The sequence below is a fragment of the Coffea eugenioides genome, chromosome 2 (assembly GCF_003713205.1).
Source record: "Coffea eugenioides isolate CCC68of chromosome 2, Ceug_1.0, whole genome shotgun sequence".
Classification (NCBI taxonomy): Eukaryota; Viridiplantae; Streptophyta; class Magnoliopsida; order Gentianales; family Rubiaceae; genus Coffea; species Coffea eugenioides.
The window spans coordinates 5,637,637-5,660,996 of NC_040036.1; the positions used below are offsets into that span (position 1 = coordinate 5,637,637).

At 32.4% G+C, this 23,360-nt stretch overlaps 1 protein-coding gene across 1 annotated transcript; it reads right to left on the reverse strand.

The window, feature by feature from the left end:
• Positions 1-900: 900 nt before the first annotated feature.
• On the reverse strand, positions 901-3,598 carry LOC113755193 (uncharacterized GPI-anchored protein At1g61900-like). The gene is made up of 3 exons (XM_027299252.1): positions 3,236-3,598; positions 2,780-2,897; positions 901-1,799 (listed from the first exon to the last, which is right to left on the reverse strand). The coding sequence occupies exons 2-3, from the start codon at positions 2,811-2,813 to the stop codon at positions 901-903; spliced, it is 933 nt and encodes a 310-aa protein (XP_027155053.1). The 5' UTR covers positions 2,814-2,897; positions 3,236-3,598.
• Positions 3,599-23,360: the final 19,762 nt, after the last annotated feature.

The window sequence follows — 23,360 nt, forward strand, 5'->3', positions numbered from 1 at the left end:
AAAGAAGAAGAAGCAGACAAGGATTTCAAAGCTTGATTTTGGTTCCAGCCAACTCAATTCTCCAGTTTACCTCATGTTTAGCACTCTAATTTCTCATTAGTTACTTCCGTATTTAAAAATAAAAACTCCTCCAACCCTAAAATATACTGTCTCCCCCTAATTTCTCAGTAGTTACCTCCATATTTAAAAACAAAAACTCATCCAACCCTAAAACATACTATGTCTCCCCCTCTCTCTTGGTACACTTGTGTGCAAATAATTGATTCCTAAACAGAAAAACATTGACTAAATACAACTCAGATAGTTAACCAAAGATGACACATGTACAGCCTGTTGAATCCTTGATATTATTTCATATATTGAGTAAACAATATACTCTAGGTTATTCTTTTCCTTCTACTTTGTTTACTTTTCCGGGAGTAATGCATAGTTGCATATAATAAGATCATAAACCTCTGCTGAAATATCATGCAGCTCAATGAGCTCTCTGATATCCAGTAAATGAGAAGTTTAGGTTCTTGCTCACTATTGAATAACACCACCTGATTTTAGTCAAAGGGCCATTATTGATTTACTCTTTCTAAAAATCTCAGATTTCCAGCCTTACAACAAAGTATAAATGCAAAATATCCAAAAGTCAAAGTATTTGAAAGATTAAAACCAAAAATGATTCTTCCATCTGAAATAGAAACAAAGACCACTCGAAGAAGCATTCTCTAACTGACAAAGCAGAGAATACAGGAGAGGTGGTAACTAGTTTTAACATGTCACATATCTTACAGTATGTAGTTGAATCTATCATACTTCAGTGAGGAAAAGAATAATGGTAGAAGCACAGTAAGGCATGCACAAGATGCAAGCAAGCAAATTTTTTTCAAGACTTCAAGGTGCTCTGGAAGTTCAGAGCATAGAAGAAACAATGGAAGATACAAAAAAAATACCTCTGTTAGCTTTGCAGGCAGATAACATCCGAAACACAGAATTGGCATCTTCCAATGGGAGTTTACTTGAAATCCAGGAATACACAACGCCTCTACAATCATTTATGGTGTCAACACTAGATGGAGCAGCAGCTATGTCCTTGTTACCGGTCATCACAGATTGTAGCCCTGAAATCTGTACTGCAGCCTCCATAATCGCAGGCTGACAGATTGGTCTGCAACACTCTTTTAGATGATCCACCGTGGTACAAGCCTCTAATAATTTGCTAGTGTTCACTGTTTTCTCAAAAGTCGTTATATCCTTCACAGGACAAGAACCACCAGTGATATTTAATGACTTAGCAGAGCAGATTACAGGTAGCGAGCTGTTTGCCCCTCTGCTGGCCAATATACTGATGATATCTTTAAAACAATCATCAGCAACAGCATCTTGCAAAACTAAATTACTGGAATTCTTACTATAAAATCCTTGGAATATGTGAAGTAAGCTACCCAACTGTGGGCAGCATATGACATTTCCTACTATTGCCGCAAGCGGTTGGGAACAATCAGATGCAGTTTTCTGTGTGATACTTGAAATGGCTGAGAAATTTACAGGACACCTTCCAGTCAAGACTGGCTCATACGTTGTTGGGTAGATAGGGTACATTGGTGGCAGAGGCTGCCCAGAAATTGGATAATGCGGAAAAACAGCTGGTGATATTTCTATGGGTTCAAATAGTCCAGCAGCAGGTGGACTAGCTAACTCTGAATTGGAAGAAATATACCCAGGTTCTGGTGGTGTTTGAAAAGCCACTCCATCCTGAATGGTAGACCAACACCAAATTGCAAAAAGTAGGAAATGATGGCCGAAAGGACCTACAATAAAACACAACCAGACTAAGTGTTCATTCATGAATGCATCATTCTGTGGTAACATCGAAAACGAAAAGAAATAACAAAGAACAAGATATTTAGTTAGACAACATCATTCGTGTGCCATGATGGTACTTATGGTTAATTAGTTATCCCCGGGATTGATGAAAATATTGAAACTTCTTTTGTTTTCTATACAAGAGAGAGAGTCAATACTTGAAATCATCATCACATCTTGCATACTGCAGTGGTGGAGGGTAGTAGCCTGGTTTATACGCTGGTTTTAAGCAATATTATGGTCTAGCCTTCAATTATCAGGTACCATCAACTCAAGACTCACAAAAAAAGAAGGTGCAAGAATGATTTTCAAGATACAGAAAGGATGATTACATCATACTCCCAGAGTGGTAGTATATGAGATAAAGTGGAGATACATAAAATGGAAACACAAGTCATGTGTCGTGATGCCCGCATCAAGGTATTTAATTTCTATTCATAACTGCATTCACTAACTCACTACATTAAGAGGTCCCATTCTTTTGTGGATTAGAGTTATTTTCAGACACATAGATGTTATCCTTCTCTTATTCTGCATTGAAGGAGCAACTGAAGGTGGTTTCTGTTCATAGGTTGGTTAACTTCTTTACTCTTCACTTGTCTACCTATGGTTTCATCGATAGAACAATTTGTGATGATAGTAATATCAATTGATTTTCACCTGCAGAGGAATCTAAAGCAAAGCACGGCATACACTAAAGGAAAGCAGCAGCTCTCTTAACAACTTCAGCTAAACCAGGATAAATTAAAATTACAAGATCAAAGAACCAACCAAAAGAACCAAGAACTAGGAACCCGTAGCTGCTTGAAAGTCTAGCAACCCATCAGAATTCATAATTAAACTTCGAGATCATCGAAAACAGCGAGTAAAACAAAATTAAGAGAAAATCCAAAACCTCAAACACCACAATTAACAACTAACTCACCCTTAAGACGCGTAATTCTCTTTACACAATCCATAACTCCACTAACCCTCCTCCAGCAACATGGAGAAATCCAAGCTCAAAAACACGCTAGCAGTTCAGGTTATTTCCATTGTGAAACCTGAAAACAGATAACATGACATAATTAAGTAATAAAAGTCAAATCAATTACAATAAAATTAGACAAGATTAGAACTTCATTACCAACTCATAGCGGATAAAATCAGTTCCTCAGAAAAAATATCGAAATCCCACTCCTACCCATCCCCGCTTCTTAAAATCCCACCCTTCCGCTGTTTTAAAAAGTTGGAAAAAAATACAAACACTTCATTACCTACTCAACTAGTAAAAAGAAAAATGCAGCTGAAATCCTTAAGATCCATAGTCATCAACACATAAACACCAAAAAAAAAAGCTTTAAAATAAAATAAAAGCAGAAAAAATAAATTCAACCAGTACCTGAAGTTACTAAACCCCAAAACGGACCGGAAATTTCTCAGATCATTTCTCATTTGTAAGCCCTAGGGCTCCAAATTCAGAAACCCTTCTCCGCTCCCACCAAAACAATTTCGACAATACCAATTAATCAGTGCTTCAAACCCTTTATTTCACTTCAAAAATGAATTATCCTTTTTCTTGAGCTCCGGAAATGGGAAATGGGATATTTAAACAAAAACAAAGAAAGAGAGAGAGAGAGAGAGAGAGAGAGAGAGATAGAGAAAAGAAAAGCCCTAGATTGAGAAGAGAGTGAAGAGTAAAGTTTTGGGAGCTCAATAACTGAATGATTCGAGAGAAAAAGTAAAAATGCTTTCCTCTTTGAAGAGTGTCTTTTCGGGGTCTGTTTTCTTTCCTTTTTCTAAGTATGCTTACCTAAACCTACTCCGTTCCAGTGTAGCAGCGGTGTACCACTGGATTCGGAATATAATCAACCTGATTTTGCCACGTGTTATGATTAGAAAAATGAGTCCTTTTCTTACATACATATACATATATATATATATATATATATATATAAACCTAAGCCTTCTTCTCCCACGTTGATCCACGTGGCTGCTCTTAGGAAGGGAGTGTATTGTAGCAGCTACCTTTTGCCAACAATGCCCTCCAAATTTGAGTTTCTAGACTGAAAAGTTGACTACTGTTAAGGGGCTTGTACGTCTTTTATCATTTAATGACAATTTTGCCCTACCAGATATACCATCTTCTCAAAACAGTAGGTAATTGTTCAGGGTTATTTCTGGAATATTGGGTCAAATAATCCTCCTTTCCTTTTCATTGTTCCTGTATGTTGGACTACTCCTCTTCGGTGGAAAAAGAGAAGCAGAGAAGCAAGGAAGTAGCTGAACAGCTTTTAGAAACAGTGGCCAAGAAATGGGTTGTCCGCCTGCTATGTGTAGTTCCAAGCCAAACAAAGAAAAGTATGAATTCAACTCTTCCACCACTTGGTCAACAGTTTCTCCTTTCTCTATCTTTCTCGTTATTTTGTTTCTACTTCGTTTTGCTTTCTGCTTTCTAGACAATGAAAACTGGGACTTGAATACAGTGAGTGATGCATAATCTCTTCTATGAATACTATTACACCAAATTGAAGATTACAGAATCTGTGGTAGTTTCTCTAAATCCAAGTATCTATAAAGCTGGAACATTAAAAAAACATGAGGTTTCCTTGATCAAATATGTTTGCTCAGTAACTTTGAACCATACATCCTGATATTTGCACCAAAAAATGCACAAACCTAATGAGGTCAGATTGTCTGGTAAGAACTGATATAGCCCTTGCGGGACAAAATAAAAAAGCATCTTAAAGTCGTTGAAACGAATTGATCTGGTTATAGTAAGCAATAATTGAACGATAAAAAAATCTCTTAAGGAAGTATTCCACATCAAAACATTTCAATGAGTTGATGAATCCCAAAATTGCGAATCTTCACTTAATAAGTTACTTTCATTTTTCTTATTCTTCTAGACGTAACAGAGAAAAAAAAAAATTTTGACGACAAAAATGTCATCTCTCATGCCACAAAGCCCACATGCATGTACAACAGTTCAGGGAAATCCACGTATCTGTATCATTGACGGAGAAGAAGCCGGCATTGCTGCATATGTTAGCAGAAAATCCCATGTTATTGACCGGTCATGTAGTGGAAGAACAGATGGTTGATATGGGAAGGGTGATGCTTCAAGGAACCATTTGATTTTTTGTGCAATGGAAAAGTTATGTAGGCAGCTAGGAATCTAGGATATGCAGACAAACATATTTTGGATGGACTGTGAAGGTTTGGGTTCAGTTATGTCATCTCTAACGCCATCTCTATGGTCATATCTAACAGGTATAGACCACATATGGAGTTTTTGGGTGCAAATTTTCGTACATGACAGGCTTCAAAATCTAGCATGCAAAAGAAAGGCAGCAATGGTGTCACGATCTCATCTGTTGTTCAGTTTCTTTTCATCCTTATCTAATCAAGCATAATGCGGGAGTTGTATCGACAGGGTACTAATCTAGGTGTGCTTATCATGAACTGATTGACTAAGTTCTTCAGTGCATCGATTGATTTCTTTCTCCTTTTTTTTTGGTGTAAAATTTCGTACATGAGTGAGGAACGTTACTCCTAGATTTTATTAAGAAAAAAAAAAGAAGAAGAAGAAGAACATGAACAAAACATCCAAAAGTACACGGAAAAATAAAAAACAACTAAAGAAAGAGTATTACTCCCTTATATCAAGGCCTAACTCTTCTAAAGATGGAAACCAATTCTGTCAATGCGCAATTCCCCTTTAGCTCCTGCGTGTCAGTTCAGTAGTTCGATTCCCTGCTAATCCTACTTTTTCAATTGTAGGTTCCTTTGCTTTACTTATTAATCAAATGTATGCTTTATATGACTATAATCAAGTTGACTAATCAACAGATTGATATTTATTGGAAACAAAAGAGTAAGCATTTCTTTCTACACTTTATTTTTATTACCTTCGTCTAGACAAATGAGTAGACAGGCATGATTTTGATTTGAAATCCTCGCATTGATCATTAATGTTCTTGAATAGTAAAGATGCCCATTCCTATCTATTCTTCATATATGAGCTTCATATGCGTACAATGCTTTTACAAGAAAGCGCCGCGTTGCTCATTACTGACAAGCAATTTCTGTCGACATAAGTTATGCCAAAAAAATCTTTCAATATTCTTTACACAATACCTTGGGCATTGGCTGTGCCTTGCACAGCCAGAAATACTCTAGTCTCAAAAGAAGTACTTATTTAGCTCGTACGGTAGTGCCAAATATTGGGTGTGTTTAGATTCGCATTATTTGTGAAAAATAAAAATTATTTGTTTCCATCGTAAATATATTTTTTAATTATTTTATTTTAAATAATTTTTTAATTTCACATATATCATATTACTATAAGTGCTACAGTAAATATTCTCCTATCTAAACATACTTTATCTTTCTATTGTTATTAGTTATAAATTGATACAATATATAAATAATTCATCAACAATGGTTTGTTTATTCATATTTATATTAAAAAGTTATTTTATTTCAAATATTTAACTTGCATATTAATCTTTAGAAACTTTTGTACATAATTTACTACAATGTGATAATGTTTATTAAATAGTAGAATGCATAAAAATAGAAATAACATGTAATCTTCAATATAGTAATTAAATTTTCTCACGAATATGGTTGTACAACTATTCATATTTATTTTCAATTTAGGAAAAAAATACAGCAATATACTTTCATATGAATATTTATTACTTTTAATCAAAGTTAATGAATTTTTCAATGTAATAATTAAATTCACATCAAGCAAAGTTATCAAATATGGATGAAAAGAATAATTCAAATTTATTAAAAGAGATTGAAGCTGTTAGAAGATAGATAACTTATAAATATAAAATTAATTGGAGGAGATTTAATGATAAAACTGAAATCTGAAAACTAAAATTTAAGTACTGAAGTTTGAACATGCTGAATTCATTAAGTCAAACCTCGGAGTACAAACGAGACGAGTCGAATCAATTCTTAACCTAGGTTTGTGAAGTTTGAACTCGAGTTTGAACCCGACGAGATCAAAATGTAAAGTTCGAGCTTGAACTTGACTCAAATTCGAGTCGAACTCAAGTTTAAAAAAATAAAAAATAATTATTTTATTTTAAAAAATGAATAAAATAATAATTTTCTTAATAAATAACAAAAATATTAGGGATATATATGTAATTTTACTATTAAATAATATATATATATATATATAATCGAGTTCGATCCAACTCACGAACTAACAGTTTAGTATTTTTGAATTCGAGCTCGATTTGGTCAGCTCAACCTCGACTCGAGCTCGAGTCAAGCTTGGACTCGAGTCACTCGTGAGTTGCTTGTGAACGGCTCGATTCGTTTGCAATCCGAGTCAAACTTGTATAATAATCTATTGAATTTGAGTACTAATTAAAAAATTTTAGTAGATGTATATTATATAATTTAATACCAATATCTTATTTTATTATTATGTTAAATTAGTTCTTTAAATATCACTAATTAATATTGTTAAACTGAAATTATAATATGAAAATTGAATTTGCGTATGTGTTTATGTATGCAAATATGTGCTTCAGAAAAAAAATACATGTCTATTTGTGCAATAAGTAGGGGTGGCTAACAAGCCGAATTGGTCACAAGCAAGTCGATCAAAGCTCGACTCAAGACCGAGTTCGAGCTACTCAAGTCTAGTTATTGAGTTGAGCTCGAGCATTTATCTATTTAGGTCTTGAGCTTGTCTAGCTTTTCGAGGTTTTCACACACACACACACACACATATATATATATATAAACTAAAAATAAGGCTTTGTTTGGATTTCTCAATTTTTAAAAAATAAGTTTTTTATATACAATATTACAGTAATATACAAACAAAAACGACTCTAAAAACACTATATCCATACAATATATCAAAAACAACTCCACATATACAAAAAATATATGTATACCACCACCCTTACTCTCCACTACTACCGCCACCACCCCCACACCCACGACCCTTCCTCCTCTCTCTCTTTCTCTCTCTCTCTCCCCCATCTTTCTTGTCTCTCTCCTCCTCTCTCCTTCTCCCTTCCCTTTCCCTGCCCCTCAATTCCCCCTCCCCTCTACTGACCGCAACCTTTCTAGTGGCAACCAAATTTGATCGCAAATAGAAAGGTCGCAGCCAAAAGCCACGACTCATGGTTTCTAGTCGTGACCTTTTGGGTAGCAACCAAGAAGGTCATGGCTAGAGCAGTGCTAAAGTTGCAGCCACCACTCGCGAGTGGGAGAAGGATTTGGGGTTGGAGCAAAGGAGGGGAGGGGAGAGAAGGGAAAGAAAAGAGGGAGGAGGAGGAGGAGAGGAAGAAAAAGGAGAGAGAGGGGGAGGAGGGAGGGAGATAGGGGGTGGTGGTAGGTGGTGTAAAATTTAAAAAAATACCTCAAAAAGTTATAAATTATAAAAATATTCCAAAATATATTTTAGAAATACCTCTAAAAAACAATCCAAAAAACATTTATAGTAAAAGTTTTTCATATATATAGTTACAGTAAAGTTTTTGAAAAATACCCCCAAAAATAACTAATCCAAACAGAGCCTAAATTTTTAGAACAAATTACATGCCTTGCTACTCAAACTTGAGCAGTTTGAGCTTGAGTTCAATCTTGAGCACACTATTTTTTACACGAATTGAATTCAAATTCAGATAATACACTTCAAGCTTGAGCTTGAATACACCAGTATTCGACTTCAATTTAACTTGTTGTCACCCCTAATAATAAATAGATTATATTTGAAATATAGAATGCTAAACAAGTATGCTCGTGCATGTATGTGTGTGTGTGTGTGTGTGTGTGTGAGTGTATGGGAGAGAGAACGAGAGAGTACATGTATATGTGTGAATGTGTGTATGAAAGAGAGAAATAGATTGTGTATGTATGAAAGTATGTTGGTATGTGCCAAGAAAACCTTAGTCTAGTGGCGAAGGTTGAGACCTTAGAATTTAAAAGTTTTGGTTCAAATTTCCTTTACCCTCCCTATATTTTAAATCCCACCTTTCCCTTACTAGGGAAAAAAATTTTAAATGTGGGTATGTGTAATAATAATTTTGAATGACTATTATTACATTAATTAATATATTAAGCAAATTAAGTAATTAAGCTCTCGCTTAAAATTTTGTATATAAATTAAGTAGCTCCTAATGAATTCAATGGTAAGAAAATTTTGTTATCAAACAAGCTTAATAGAAAAAGTACTTAATCCCTTAAGTAATTAATCGGGTTATCAATGAAAGTGTATATATCCAAAATTCAATCAACTTTTAGGATTTGATATGTACTTGAACTATTTATAAAATAATATATGACATTTTTATTTTATTGATTGTTTGTATATTTACATTTGTAAGATAAAGTTCTTAGAGTTGTTATGTCCTAGGTCGACCTAAATAACTTTTGAACGAAACCATGATTGCAAAATAGTTAACCCAAATTATTATATAGCCCATCGATCTAAGCTAACATACTAATAATTTCCACTTCGTCCCACCAATATAGGATATCACATTCACCCTCACTTAAGGATTTTGTGTCCTTGCAGAACCTGGTCACGATCGAAACTGTCTACTTAGTCGTGCCTGGATTCTAGAGTGCCTCGTATGGGCCCCAGAAGTGGTCCTCGTCCAATGTGATACTTAGTCTAACAAGTTCTAAAGGTCACCCCCATCGAACGTGGCACTAAATTTCACACAATACTTTACTCTTTGCACTTCCTAGTATAGTCGGAACCATAACACTACTTGACCCTGAGCTCACATTGCTTAGAGACCATGTGAGGTTCACTCTCATACTAACTATAGTGCTTTAGGCCCACGGGCTGTCCCAAATAACTTTTAAATGAAACTAGGGGTTCAAAATGGTTAATCCAAATTATTAGGTAATCTATGGGGCCAATATACTAACTATTTCTGCTTCCTCCCACTACTATGAGATATTACATTCACCTCCACTTAAGAATTTTACGTCCTTCCAAAGTTTATTCACAAACTAAACTATTCATTTATCATATGCTGACTCTAGAAGTAGCTCGTACAAACTCTAGAGGTGACCCCCAATCTAACATGGCATTTAGGCATTGTTTGGATTGAAGGAAATAAAAGGAAAAGGATACTAGTGGAAAAGCAAGGAAAGAGAGTAAAGTGGTTTCCATTCATTTTATTTGGATTAAATATGGAAGGAAAAGAAAGAAAATATTGAAATTTTGTAAGGAAAAAGGAAAATATCAAAGTGTTAGTGAATTGAAACGAATGAAAAAGATGACTTTTTTTAAAAAAATTAAATCTTTTATTAGATTTGGTTCCCTTTCCCTCCATTTTTGCCCACTTTGGATGGAAATTATAACTTAGCATTTAGAGCATTTCATTCCATTTCACTCCATATCCTTTCCTTTCTCTCCTTAAAAAATCAATCTAAACAAAAAAAATCAAATCCCTATGATTCCTTTCCTTTCTTTTCTCTCTAATTTCTTCAATCCAAATGGTATCTTTGTCTTATAGGTTCTAGAGGTGGTTTTAGTTGAATATAGCATTTAGTATCATACAACACTTGGTTTTTTGACTTCTTTGCGTTGTCAAAATCATAATGCTACTTGACCCCATATTCGTATCATGTTGAAATCACAGCCTTAAATAACCTAACTTATTAAATAACCTATAGGCCCAAGCTAATATACCAATCATTTCCAATTCCTCATTGTGATACCAAGTGTAACGTCTTGGGTCCACGGGGTGACCTAAACCTGTGACCAAAATAACTTTTGAATGAAATTATAGGTTCAAAATTAAAATACCAATCATTTTTACATTCTTCCACTGATATGGGACATCATATTTACACTATTTAGGGGCTTTGCATCCTCGTAAAACAATGTCATAATTCAAACTACATGCTTAGTCATATATAGACTCTACAGGTGGTTCCTACGACCTCTAGAGCAGTGGCGGAGCTAGAAATTAACTTTAGGGGGGGCGAGTCTATAGCAATGAAAGTAAAATATATTTACAAAAAAAAAATAATGTGAACATATAGAGATGGAATAAAAGCAGCAAGAACATTTGCAACCTAAGTAGACATAAGTGACATGCACAAAGTATTATTCAATAATAAAATGCAAACAAATGATAAAAGATCTCCATTAGAGCATAACAAGTTCTCATTTCAAACATATCTCAAGGAAGTTTTCATAGCTTGTTATTAAATCGGCTGAACTTGAACAACTAACACCTACTTGAACTCATCAACTACTGTAATCCAAAAAATAATCAATAACTATCCATGCCAGTAAAAGTTTCTATAGTCTAAACAAGCATTACTTTAAAGTATAAACGGAAACCGACCATAATAAATATGTACAATTTAAACTCCTTAAATTGCATAGCAAATTCTCAGCACAATGTTGAGAAACAAAGATAGACAATTCTAGAGGAACAAATATTCAGGAGGTCTTACTGCCTGCTGTCTAGAAAACCATGATAAATAAAGCAATGATAAAATAAAATCAGTAAAATGACAAGCAGAAAACTAAAACTCAATGCGACAAGTTATTTGCCCAATAAAACTCAATGCTACAAGTACGAAAAATAATACAAGTCCCTCTCGAGCAATTCATCAAACAACTAGCGGGCGAACTTTTTACACCCACATTTCACTAAATAAATGCAATGTCAAACTAACCTGGTAAATGGTAATAGCTACAATAGTCTGAAATGGTATTGATGATCAGTGTTAGTTTATCTGGCATTGCAATTTAAACAACAATAGTCTGAAATGGTATTAACCTGCTCTGATGATACAATAATATGAAACAACCCCTTTACTTCCTAAAAAAAAAAAAGACAGGTTCAGCAAATGCTAAAAGAAAAATTACCTAGACGGCTAGACCATGCAAAATGCAATGGTACAAATGTACAATCCTTAGCCAGCGGGGGAAGGTCTTCACAGGAGAAAGTTTCTTCAAGCCTTCACAGGAGAAAGTTCTTCAAGGCTCAAGCCTTTGACGTTTCTATTTTTTTTTTTTTCCAAACGATAAAAGATTGACGTTTCTACTTAGGAAGAAGAATTGTGGCAGTCAATTGCCAAGTTAACTAACTGGCTATCTTTTCTTTACACTTCATACGTTAAGAAAATAATTCTCTGTTATTTGGACTTTCAAATATTATTATTTGATCCTTGGGGGGCAAAGTGAATTTTTTGATTAATTTTTGGGGGGAAAACATAAATAAAACTTTTTTACTTAGAAATTTTTTTTTTAACAATTGGAGGGGGGGCGGTTGCCCCCCCTTCCTCCGCCCCTGTGGCTATCTTTTCTTTGCACTTCATACGTTAAGAAAATAATTCTCTGTTATTTGGACTTTCAAATATTATTATTTGGGCCCTTGGGGGGGCAAAGTGAATTTTTTGATTAATTTTTGGGGGGGCAAAACATAATAATAAAATTTTTTTTACTTAGAAATTTTTTTTTTTAACAATTGGAGGGGGGGCGGTTGCCCCCCCTTCCCTCCGCCCCTGCTCTAGAGTTCGCTTCTCCAACATGGCACTTAGTCCTGCAAGTTTTAGAGGTCATTCCTATCAAATATAGTAGCCCCACATAATATTTAACTCCGTGCACTCTCTTGTTTAATCGGAACCGTTACACAACTTGGTCCCAAACTCATTCCGCATAGAGGCCACATGAAATTTACTCTGATATCAAATGTAATGTCTCGGATCTACAAGTTGATAGGCCAAAATAACTTTTGATCGAAACCAAGGGTTTCAAAATGGTTCACTCAAGTTATTAGGTGGCCTATGGGTTTAAACTAATATACTAATCATTTTCATTTCCTCCCACCGATAAAGGATATCACAATTTCATTATCACATAAAAGTTTGGTTAAACGTTATTGACCAAATGTGAATCGATGGAAGGAAAAACAGTTATCATTTTGTTCTTCTCATGATACCTGACACTAAAAAGGGAGATGACGAGATAAGTGAATAACATGTATTTGGAAAAGTTTTTTAGAAGTTTGGTGCCAAATTAAGAGCATGCTTTTTTAAAGACACATGTAGACACCAAATTTTGATCTATACCTCAAAATTTTATTTGCCAAAAAATCTTCATTTCTCATTTTTCATGTTATATTTGTATGTACTTATTTTTTAGAAGTCTAATTTTTTTAATTTAATCTCTTTTTATTTTTTATTCAAATTTCTTTTGGCATTTTAAAAGTAATACAAGTAGGCTTGTTTTACTCTAAAGAGGTTCTTGCACCTCAAAAAAATATATTTCAGTTTGAGAGAGTTTGTTCGGTTTAGTCCAAAATTCCAAAATCCTAAGCTCAAGTTTAGAAAAATTGAAATACAAAACACACAACCTCAAGACCCAAAGAAATTGAAAGAAACAAAAGCAAAAAACCCAAACCCCCCCCCCCCAAGTTCACTTCTTGCAAGACATCACCTTCTACTTGTTCTTTTATATTCATCTTTAGTACTACTTGTACTATTTTACCTATGCTTTTCTTTTTTCCCAATATTTCACACACTAATCTCATTTTCACTCTCTACTCTATCACTCTCTCCATTAAAATTACACACGTCATTATCTTCCATCCATATTTCTCTTGGGCCTCTCTTTCTCTCTACACACATTATACATACTAGCTATTAAAAAACACACACTTATTCACACATAACTCACTCAATTCCCTCTTTCCCTCAGTCTTCTCTTTATTCCTCACATACTAACACACACTCAAGTCATTCCCTTTTGCTTTTAGGTTATATCAAATTTCACATACACACTTCACAGATACACATACAGCCCACACGCATTTCACCAAAACACACAGATAACTCACAAGCACATATACAAAATTTTTGGATATGAGGAATAGGCTAAGCAAGCAGCAAAGAAACAAAGGAGGTTGATGTGATTGTCAAAAATTTGCTCTAAAAATTTTCAACTTAATGTGGAATGAGTTACCCCCTGGGTTCAGGAATCCCTCGTCCCCATTGAAATAAATTATTTAGAATTTAAATTTAGGTTATTTTCATGATTTTATTATGATTTCTTATTATTCGTTGTATGTTCTTAGAGTTTAGTATTAGTTCATTTCCTATTCTAATTAGGTATTTGGGAGTTTCCTTAGTTAAGAAGTTATCTTATCTTATAGATTTCCTATTTCTATTATGTCTTTAGTAGAAGTAGCTCTATAAATAGGCATATTTAGGGCCTTTGTAATTAATTACTCCTTTATCAACTATTTATGAAATTTTAATTGGTTATTCCAATTTTGAGAGTGCTCTCTTGTTATTCTCGAATCTTTGATTCGTGTTTCGGGGTTAGAATGTGATTGTTTCCCTTTGTTCTTCTATGAATTGCATTCGTGAAAGAAATTTTATTTACATGCTTCTGCTATCATATCATGTGGTATCAGAGTAGGATTCGCCTGTGATGAACACCGATGCATATCTCAATAGCTTGGATCGCGATTGCTTCAAGCGCATGCATACTACTGCAAATCGCATTAGTGTGGATGAACATATTGTCAGTGCGGGTAGTATACAACGACAACTTGCATGATCTTACAATGTTTGGATTTGTTAATATATATACGTGATCAAGGAAACCAAGCAGCTGCGAGACAAGGCTACAAGAGATCTACACATCACCATTGTGCAATTAAGAGATTCACTCTTGATGAGCCTGGTGTCTGTGTAGTTCCCCCATGCTTTCATAATTATCAGATCTATGAGAGTAGTACCCAAATCACTTAATATCAATATCCGATCCACCAAACAACAACACCAATGGTTGTAGCTCAATATGAATATGTTGTAATTTTGAAGCCTGAGATCGAAGATGAATAGGAATACATGTGTGAGCCTGAAGATGGAGAGCTCACTCTTTCTCTAGGCTTAGTTGAATCTATTCCATGCTTGTCCATGATAGATAAATCTATCGTACATTTTCTAACCATAGAATTTGAGGTCTTGGAAGAATTTGTAGATATGGAAGTGGATGACATTTTTACAGATGATTCACCACCGCCTCCGGCCCCTACTGATTTGTTTCTTAAAAATTCAAAGGATGTAATGATTTTTATGGCCAAAGAAAATATCCTTTATGGTGAAGGAAAATCCATTTTACAAATTTGTTCCTGCTAAGTATTTTCCTATCAAGGCGTTGCATGCTGAATTCCTTGTTGATCAAGGGATAAAATTTGTTTGGTCAATGGAGATAGGGTAACCGTAGGGTTTGAACTCTCTATACAGGTTCCAAGATCACGTGGAATTTCTTATGAGCATGAATAGGTACTTAGGTTCCATCGCAAGCATCATCTTTACAAGATTTGTGGGTAAATAGTTGCTACATCTTCTCATAGATCATGTGTCAAGCTCCTTTGTGGAACTCGAGAGCAAAACTCGGAGGAGAGTTCTTTTTAAATAGGGAAGTCTAATGTGGAATGAGTTGTCCCCTGAGTTCAGAGATCCCTCATCCCCATCAAAATAAATTATTTAGAATTTAAATTTATTTTATTTTCATGGTTTTATTGTTATTTCCTATTATTTATTGTATTTTTTTGGAAAAATCATTCAAAACGTCCCTCACATTTTACAAAATAACTTTTTTCGTCCCTTACTTTTAAAAAGTGTACTTTTATGTCCCTTACAAATTCACATTAGTCAAATTTGATCACAATCTAGGTTTTCAGCTAGTTTTTTATCAGAATCTACCATGTGCCTTGCACGCGATCTGAACGTACTGTTCAGGTAAAATTAAAATAGATATATACAAGGGTTTAAAAAAATTATTAGTTTTTCACTCATGTTCATTACTTTTACTCAAAAATCGAAAATAAAGAAGACATTTAATTCTAAACATTATCAAGTATTTATTTTGAATTAAATTTGGATAGAAAAATAAACAAAAGAAAAGTATGATAAAAAAGGTAAGTGATTGACACTTTCAAATTTTAAGATAATCATAAGGTAAGAATTCAATTGTTGGTCTTAAAAGTAGCGAGTAAAAATTTTAGATTTAAACTGTAATTTGTTAGCATGACTATAGAATTCAAATTAACACCGATTAATTAGATGATCTTATTACATAATTCAATAAATGAATTATTACCAAAATAGAAAAGACTACAAATATTGACTAGATTCGCATAGTGACATCAAATATATATATGGGTTTAAAACAAAATTGTTAGATTTAAACCTATATATATATATATATATATATATATATCTATTGAATAGAATATGTACAACTACAATCAGTCTGCTTAGATGAAATCAAATAGAGATATATTACATGCTATTCATACTGTTTAGGTGAAATCAAATACATATATATATGAATTTTAAAAAAACTATTCGTACACATCGTTAATGAGAGATGACAAAAATTCATTTTCTAAAATGTGAGGGATGAAAAAATATATTTTGTAAAATGTGAGGAACGAAACAATTCATTTTATGAAATGTAAGAGACTATAGATGGATTATGTAGATTTTGATTTGACAATTTTGTCCCTAAAAAATGATCACATACAAGGCATGTGATGAATTCCGGCAAAAAACTAGTCAGAAACCTAGGTAGGGACCAAATTTGACCAATGTAAATTTATATGGAACGTAAGATTACACTTTTAAAAGTGAGAGATGAAAAAAGTCATTTTACAAAATGTAATGGACGTTTTGAACGATTTTCCCTATTTTTTATTATTTAGTATTAGTTCGTTTCCTATTCTAATTAGGTATTTAGGAGTTTTCTTAGATAAGAAGTTACATTGTTTTATAGGTTTCCTATTCTTATTGTCTTTAGTAGAAGTAGCTCTATAAATAGGCATATTTAGGGTCTTTGTATTTAATTATTTCTTTATCAACTATTAATGAAATTTTAACTGGTTATTCCAATTTTGAGAGTTTTCTCTTGTTATTCTCGAATCTTTGATTCGTGTTTCAAGGTTGGTTAGAATGTGATTATTTCCTTTTGTTCTTCTATGAATTTCAATCATGAAACAAATCCTACTTATATGCTTCCACTACCTTATCACAGCCAAATCCCATATAAATCCACTACCTTATCACATTTATTCTTTTCTTATTTACATGCTTAAAACTTAGAACTGTCAGTAGGGCCGAGCCAACTCGAGATCAGCTCGTTCGGCCCAAAAAAATCTCATTGAACCTAAATTTTAATTGGGCCGGATAGAGATTGGATTTAAATATTAAGTCCGAATTAAATGTGAGTTGAGGTTGGACCATACTAGGTTCAGACCAGATTAAAACCCGATTCATATATGATTATAATTATATATGTAAAATATATATAATAATATTTATCATTTCTAATTATTTATACTATATATAAAGGGAGATGAAGGGGTTCGGAATAAACAAAAATCTGTCACTTTATATACTTCCTAAACTGCCGTTAATGATAAGGGAACTTTTGGTATGAACAAAAATTTATCTATCTTTGATAATTACCTACTATGAATATGATTTTTGACAAAGTAATTTGTATTTTTTATATTCTAATTTTCAAATTATTTAGTAAATCTTAATTTTAATTAGCAACAATCAATTATGGTTATGAATAACTACCAAACAACTACTTTTTATAACTTTTATTTTGGTGAATTTTTTACATATGTATTTTCAAAATATAAAACTAATTTTCTTGAAAATAATTTCAATAAGTATACTTAAAATATTTTACAAATATTTTTTATTAGTTGCACACACATTAGTGTGTGCCTTGAATACATATTATGACATAAAATATTATAAAATATATATTATATATAATTTATGTATTAATTATGAGTTTGGCTCAAACTCAAATTGAGCGTGAAGTTCATATAATAGAGTGAGTTGAGATTAAACCTTTATTATAAAATATATATTATATATAATTATGTATTAATTATGAGTTTGGCTCAAACTCAAATTGAGCGTGAAGTTCATAAAATAGTGTGAGTTGAGATTGAACATTTTCAATATAAGTCCGAATCTCGAAAGCCTGAAATCCAAGAATCTATATAATTTGTGAGTCAAGGTAGGGCTTGCTAAAATCTGACTCAAAAAATCCGATTGACATCCCTATTAAAACTTTATGCATTTTTCATTTAGCTATGGGAAGTTTGATTTTTTTTTTTTTGTTAAATTTTTTGCCTTCCATGTTTAATAATATGTTAGCCTAGGTACTAGTAGACTTACGGTGATTTTTTTTATTGAAATTTGCAAATTTCATGCATAAAAAACAAAAATTGAATTTCTTAAGTAGGGATTTGTTCTCTCTTTAATTCATCATATTTGTTATTATTTCTTCCTAAATTGTAATCATGGTCGCGCTACAAATTCTATGAGGGTCATTTTGGTAGAGTTTTTTTTTTTTTTGAGATTTGGACTTAGTTTGAAAGAGTTGGAAAAAAATAGATTCGGCTGCAAATTGTCCATTTGATCATCTTTTGATAATTTTTTTAAGATTAAGGCTAGAAATGGAATCTACATAAAAAATTGAATGGGAGGTAGGATTTCGGTGAAATTTAATTATAAGTGGCCGACTGATAGTAATTCTGGAATCTCCATGGTTGTCTGCCACTTTGCTAGTGAAGAAGAAAGATCAAGAAAAGAGAAAGAAGAAGAAAATAGAAAGAAGAAAGAAGAAGAACAAAAATGAAAACAAAAGAAAATAGAAAATAAAAGTTTAGTAAAACTACATTGTTTTGGATAATTTAATATCAAAATGACGTTGCTCCACTAAAAGATTAATAAATGGGTTTTTAAAATAAAAATAGAATTGTAATTTGACCCTTGAATTTCTAAATATTTTAACTACAACCTTGAGACTTTGACTCTTTTGCATTAGGCTCCCAATTTTAGTTGCATTTTGATCATAAACTTTGTTTATGTCTAATTTTGACACTTAATCTTTTATAAAATTATATTTGTGACTCCAAAAATTTTCTAATTTTTGTAATTAAGTACCTGATAACTTGTTAACTTCTCAATTATGATTATTTCTTTTCTTTAATTGCTACTTGTGCTTCTCAAGAATGCATTTAACTAGTCATTTTGAGTGCCTATAAATTCCTTTGCATGTTTAATATGGCAATCTGGGCTTAATTCATTTTAATGCTTTCTTTTTAAAGTATTTCAAAGTTAGTGACACCTTTGGTCATTTATTCAAATGTTAGATAGGAAATATTATATTGATCTTAACTCACCATTTCAAAAGAAGGTACTCCTATGACCCCCTAAATTTTCAAAATATGTGATCTTAACTATTTATGTGCTTTGTTTGCTATTTCTTTTGTCTACATTTGGCTTTAGTTATTTATCTTCATGTTTATTTCTTTAGTTTAGTCTTTCTTATTATTTGGAGGGCACTTGAATACTAAAATATAATAGGTTGATTATATTATATTTTTCTTTCCTTTTATTAGAAAAGTTGTAAAAAGGTTTGTTTTTCTTCTCGAATATAATAGATAGGTTAGATAGACTAATTTCCTTTTCTTTTCCCTTTTTAGATTATTATTAGGTCCCTCAAGTAGATAGGTTTTGTGTGGCTTATGTGTTTATGTGTTATTTGCTCTACGTATTTTTATGTGTTACTTGCTTTAATCCATACTTTATTTGGTTATTTATTATTAATCCATACTTTAATCGATACTTTAAATGATATACTTTATTTGGTTATTTATTATTAATCCATACTTCATGCGACTTTTCTCTGTTTCTTTACTAGTTCAATGCTAGTAAGGAATTGTAAAAATAGGTTAGTTTAATGTTTGACCTTTAAACCCTTTACGCGCTAGATTCATCAATCATATGTTATTCATGTCATTTCTATGCACATTTTCTATTTTTAGGATTTTTTCAATTGTATTTTTTTTCTATTTTATATTCCAATCCTATATGTGTTTAAACTATTTCACATAGAAATTGCATCCCATGTAGAAATTTAGAAATTAGATAGTTATTTGCTTGTTTAGATTAAAAAAGTTACTCTTTATGTATGGAAATGGGCGATACTGATTCTTTAACCCTAATCTCCCATTAATTCTCTACAAAACATAAAAAATTGTCATGGATCTTAGTCCTTTACACCCATTAGACTGCATTCCCTTTCTTTGGTTACTTATACCTATATATAGAAGTTATAATTTTTATTTCTTTAAATCTCATAGAAGTTATAATTTTTATATATAGAAGTATAATTTTTATTTCTTTAAGTCTCATTTTACATACTTGTAAACCCTTTAAGGGATCATTCTTGAATTTTGCAATTAATGTGTTGGTACCAATTAGATTTTGAAGGAACATTTTGTCCTTCCCAATTTTTCCTTAAATTTAGATTTTGCATCTATATAGAAACATTCAAATGTAACAATTTTAAAGGTTAGATTGGAAAATTTTAACTAAATCTAGTAAGTAACTTTGGCTAGGTTAAAAAGATACTTTAGATTTGAACTGATGTGCCTTCCTTCTCGTCAGCTATGATTCTTGGGCTCTTTTTTTTTGTTTTTTTTTTGTTTTCGAAGATCTAGAATTGACTGAAATGGTTTTCTCATTTTTCACTAAAAACTTTTTATGGTGATTTCGTACGCCTAAATTTAGTATCAAGTGACAACTCTTTTTTTCCTCAAAACTCTTTTTTTACGGTCACACCGTTGTATTTTGAAGTCTCCATTTTAGGCCTTTTTAATTTTTTTTCCAAAATTATTTCTTTTTCAAAAACAAACTTCTTTTTTGATCAAAAAATGGGGCTCGATAGCTTGATGACTTCACTGAAGAATCACTAATGAGTTCGAATAATAGATTTAGTTAGTTTTTCCTTTCTTACTCTTTTCATGGATTGTATTTAGGTTACACTTTTTAGGACTTTTTGACATTTCACACACCTGAGCCCCTTGTTTTTCGCATATATGATGGATAGTTTGTTTATTTACTTTTATTATTTATTTTTGTCATGCTTTACATCTGGGATTCAAAGAAGTAATTGTTCTAAAACTTTCATGCATGTTTAATAGTATTAATTCATTCTCCCAAAGAAAACACGTCATATGTGCATGGATTATTTTAAATATTTTTATTTTTTATGGATACTACCCTACATTTCTTGTAGGATTAGGATCATTTTGTTAGGTATGTGAATGATGTGCCCTGTATCTATAGCGGTACTTAAGGGATCATTTTAGCGATCGAGTTGAAGTCTTGAAATTGATGAACCTTTGCCCGTTAATTAGTCTAAAGGTTCAAGAGTTTGAAATCTTATCGAGTCTAGTTACATTAATGAGTTTACTTTATGTATTTATTTAGAATCACCTAAGATAGAATTTCCTTTACCCAATTAGGAATATCAGACACAATAGGAGAGATCTTACCCTCATTCTTGTTCTTTTTACATTTTTGTAAACTTTGTTGCTCCAAGGTACTTATTCGCTATTTCTCTATTTCTTATGCTACTAATCTCTCGCTTCTGGCATTCAAAAATTTTAGAACAGGAGTCCTATATGCACTCTTTAGGAAGCCATTTCCTATATGCACATTAAAAATTCTAGTCTATAGCATTAAAATTATTTATTGCATGTCATTTCTAAACTTACCCCTATTATCCAAATGGGATCTCTTGAAGCCTTGTTTCTTTTTGCATATTTATTCGTTTGAATAAATTGCCATCATGTATAAACTATAACGGGGACACTAAATTAGATACCCTATCAAAGGCAAGCTAACCCAATAAGTCTAAATACATAACCAGATGATTTTCACATTTATGTTTTCTTGCATCATTAAGAGGAGGAGAGTACAAAATAAAGGTTTGGATCAATATTCAATCCAAGAAATGATTTCTAACCGCAAGTAAAGACCCGATTCGAATTTACTAGAACATGAACTTTTGTGTATCACACGTTGGCCACATTAATAAGTTGGTAAAATTACTTATACTCATGGACATTAAATTCATAAAATAAAAAAATAATTTTCTCCATCTACAACAAGAACATTAAATCAAAGGCCAAACTGTGATATCTAAAGATTCATATACTATCCATTTGTTAAACAAATTCTCGACCCTTGCTAAGCTAAAGTGGAACCAAAATAACCTTTCAGACAAATCCATCCATTCGAATTAGGTTCTCAAATACTATACCTAACCATTAATGTCCAATCTCCAATAGGTTGATCAAACTAACAAATCCTTTCAACCATTATTTTCTTGAAACTTATTTTAGATTTACCATGATATTGATATTTAGACTAGTAACAATGAACCACAATCGATAATCGTCTTTAAGTCAGCACCAAAGTCCATTAGGTTTGTATGTTCCTATTCCGGTGGATTGCATTACATTCTGGGCCAATTCTTGGTATAAAAAAGGCAACCCCATAGGACATGCATACCTTTTTTTTTTAAAATTATTTACTAACTCAATTTAATTTTCTTTTCTTTTTGTTTTATTACTTTGTATCTTATGCATGTTTATATTGCTATTAAAAATTTTCAAAACGTTCAAAGTTAAAATCATGTTTTCCATAAATTGAATAGATTTTTTGCTATTTTTCCTTAGAAAATTTTCATTAAGCACTACGATCAGTTGATTTTGAGCAAATATTTTTCAAGATGCCGAATTTAAGACGGTCGATTCTAGTTAGTGCAGTCTTTGACTTCTAGTGCTACATAAATTGATTTTAGCAATACAACGAGACAAAATATAATGAATGTAGTTCATTTGGTAGTAGATAGGTAAGAGAGGTTTCAAGTTGCTAATCTAATATGAGAGAATTTGGTTTCTAACACATCTCTGCCATCTCTTGTTAACTTGGCCTATGTGGTACCACCACTACTGTATACATAATCAAAAGATCCACAGTTACTTCAATGATTTCAAGATTTGAAAAACTCTATAAATATGTTCTAGAGGATTAAATTATTTTGGCGACATTAAGTATGTGAAATTTTGCTTGTTTTATATATGGATATTCCTCCAAATTTCAAGGTCCCAAAGTTTGAGAAACATGAGAGAACGAGTGATCCATACACACATTTGAAAATGTACTGTAATATACTTGATCCCCATGATTAAAGTTTAGAAATTGAGGATGCACTTTTTGTAGCAATGTCTATCAGGCATAGCATAGCAGTTGTTTGCAAACTTCAATCATGACAAGTTAAAAACTTGGAAAGACTTAACTATAGCTTTCCTTTAGCAGTATGAGTATAATAATGATTTGGCCCCCATATAGTGATAGTATGATGATGATAATGAAGAAATTATCTAAATCATTCTAAGCATATGCAATAAGATTGGGGAAAATGGCATCACAAGTTCAGGCTCAAATGAATAACCGAGAATTGGTTGACATTTTCATAAGTGCCCAAGAGAAAGATTATTTTAGTCATCTCCTTTCTTAGATGGGTAGAGCATTTAAAAATGTTGTCAATCGTAGGGCTTATATAGAGTAGGACTGAAAGATGGAATAATATTAAGTCTAATAAAGATGAA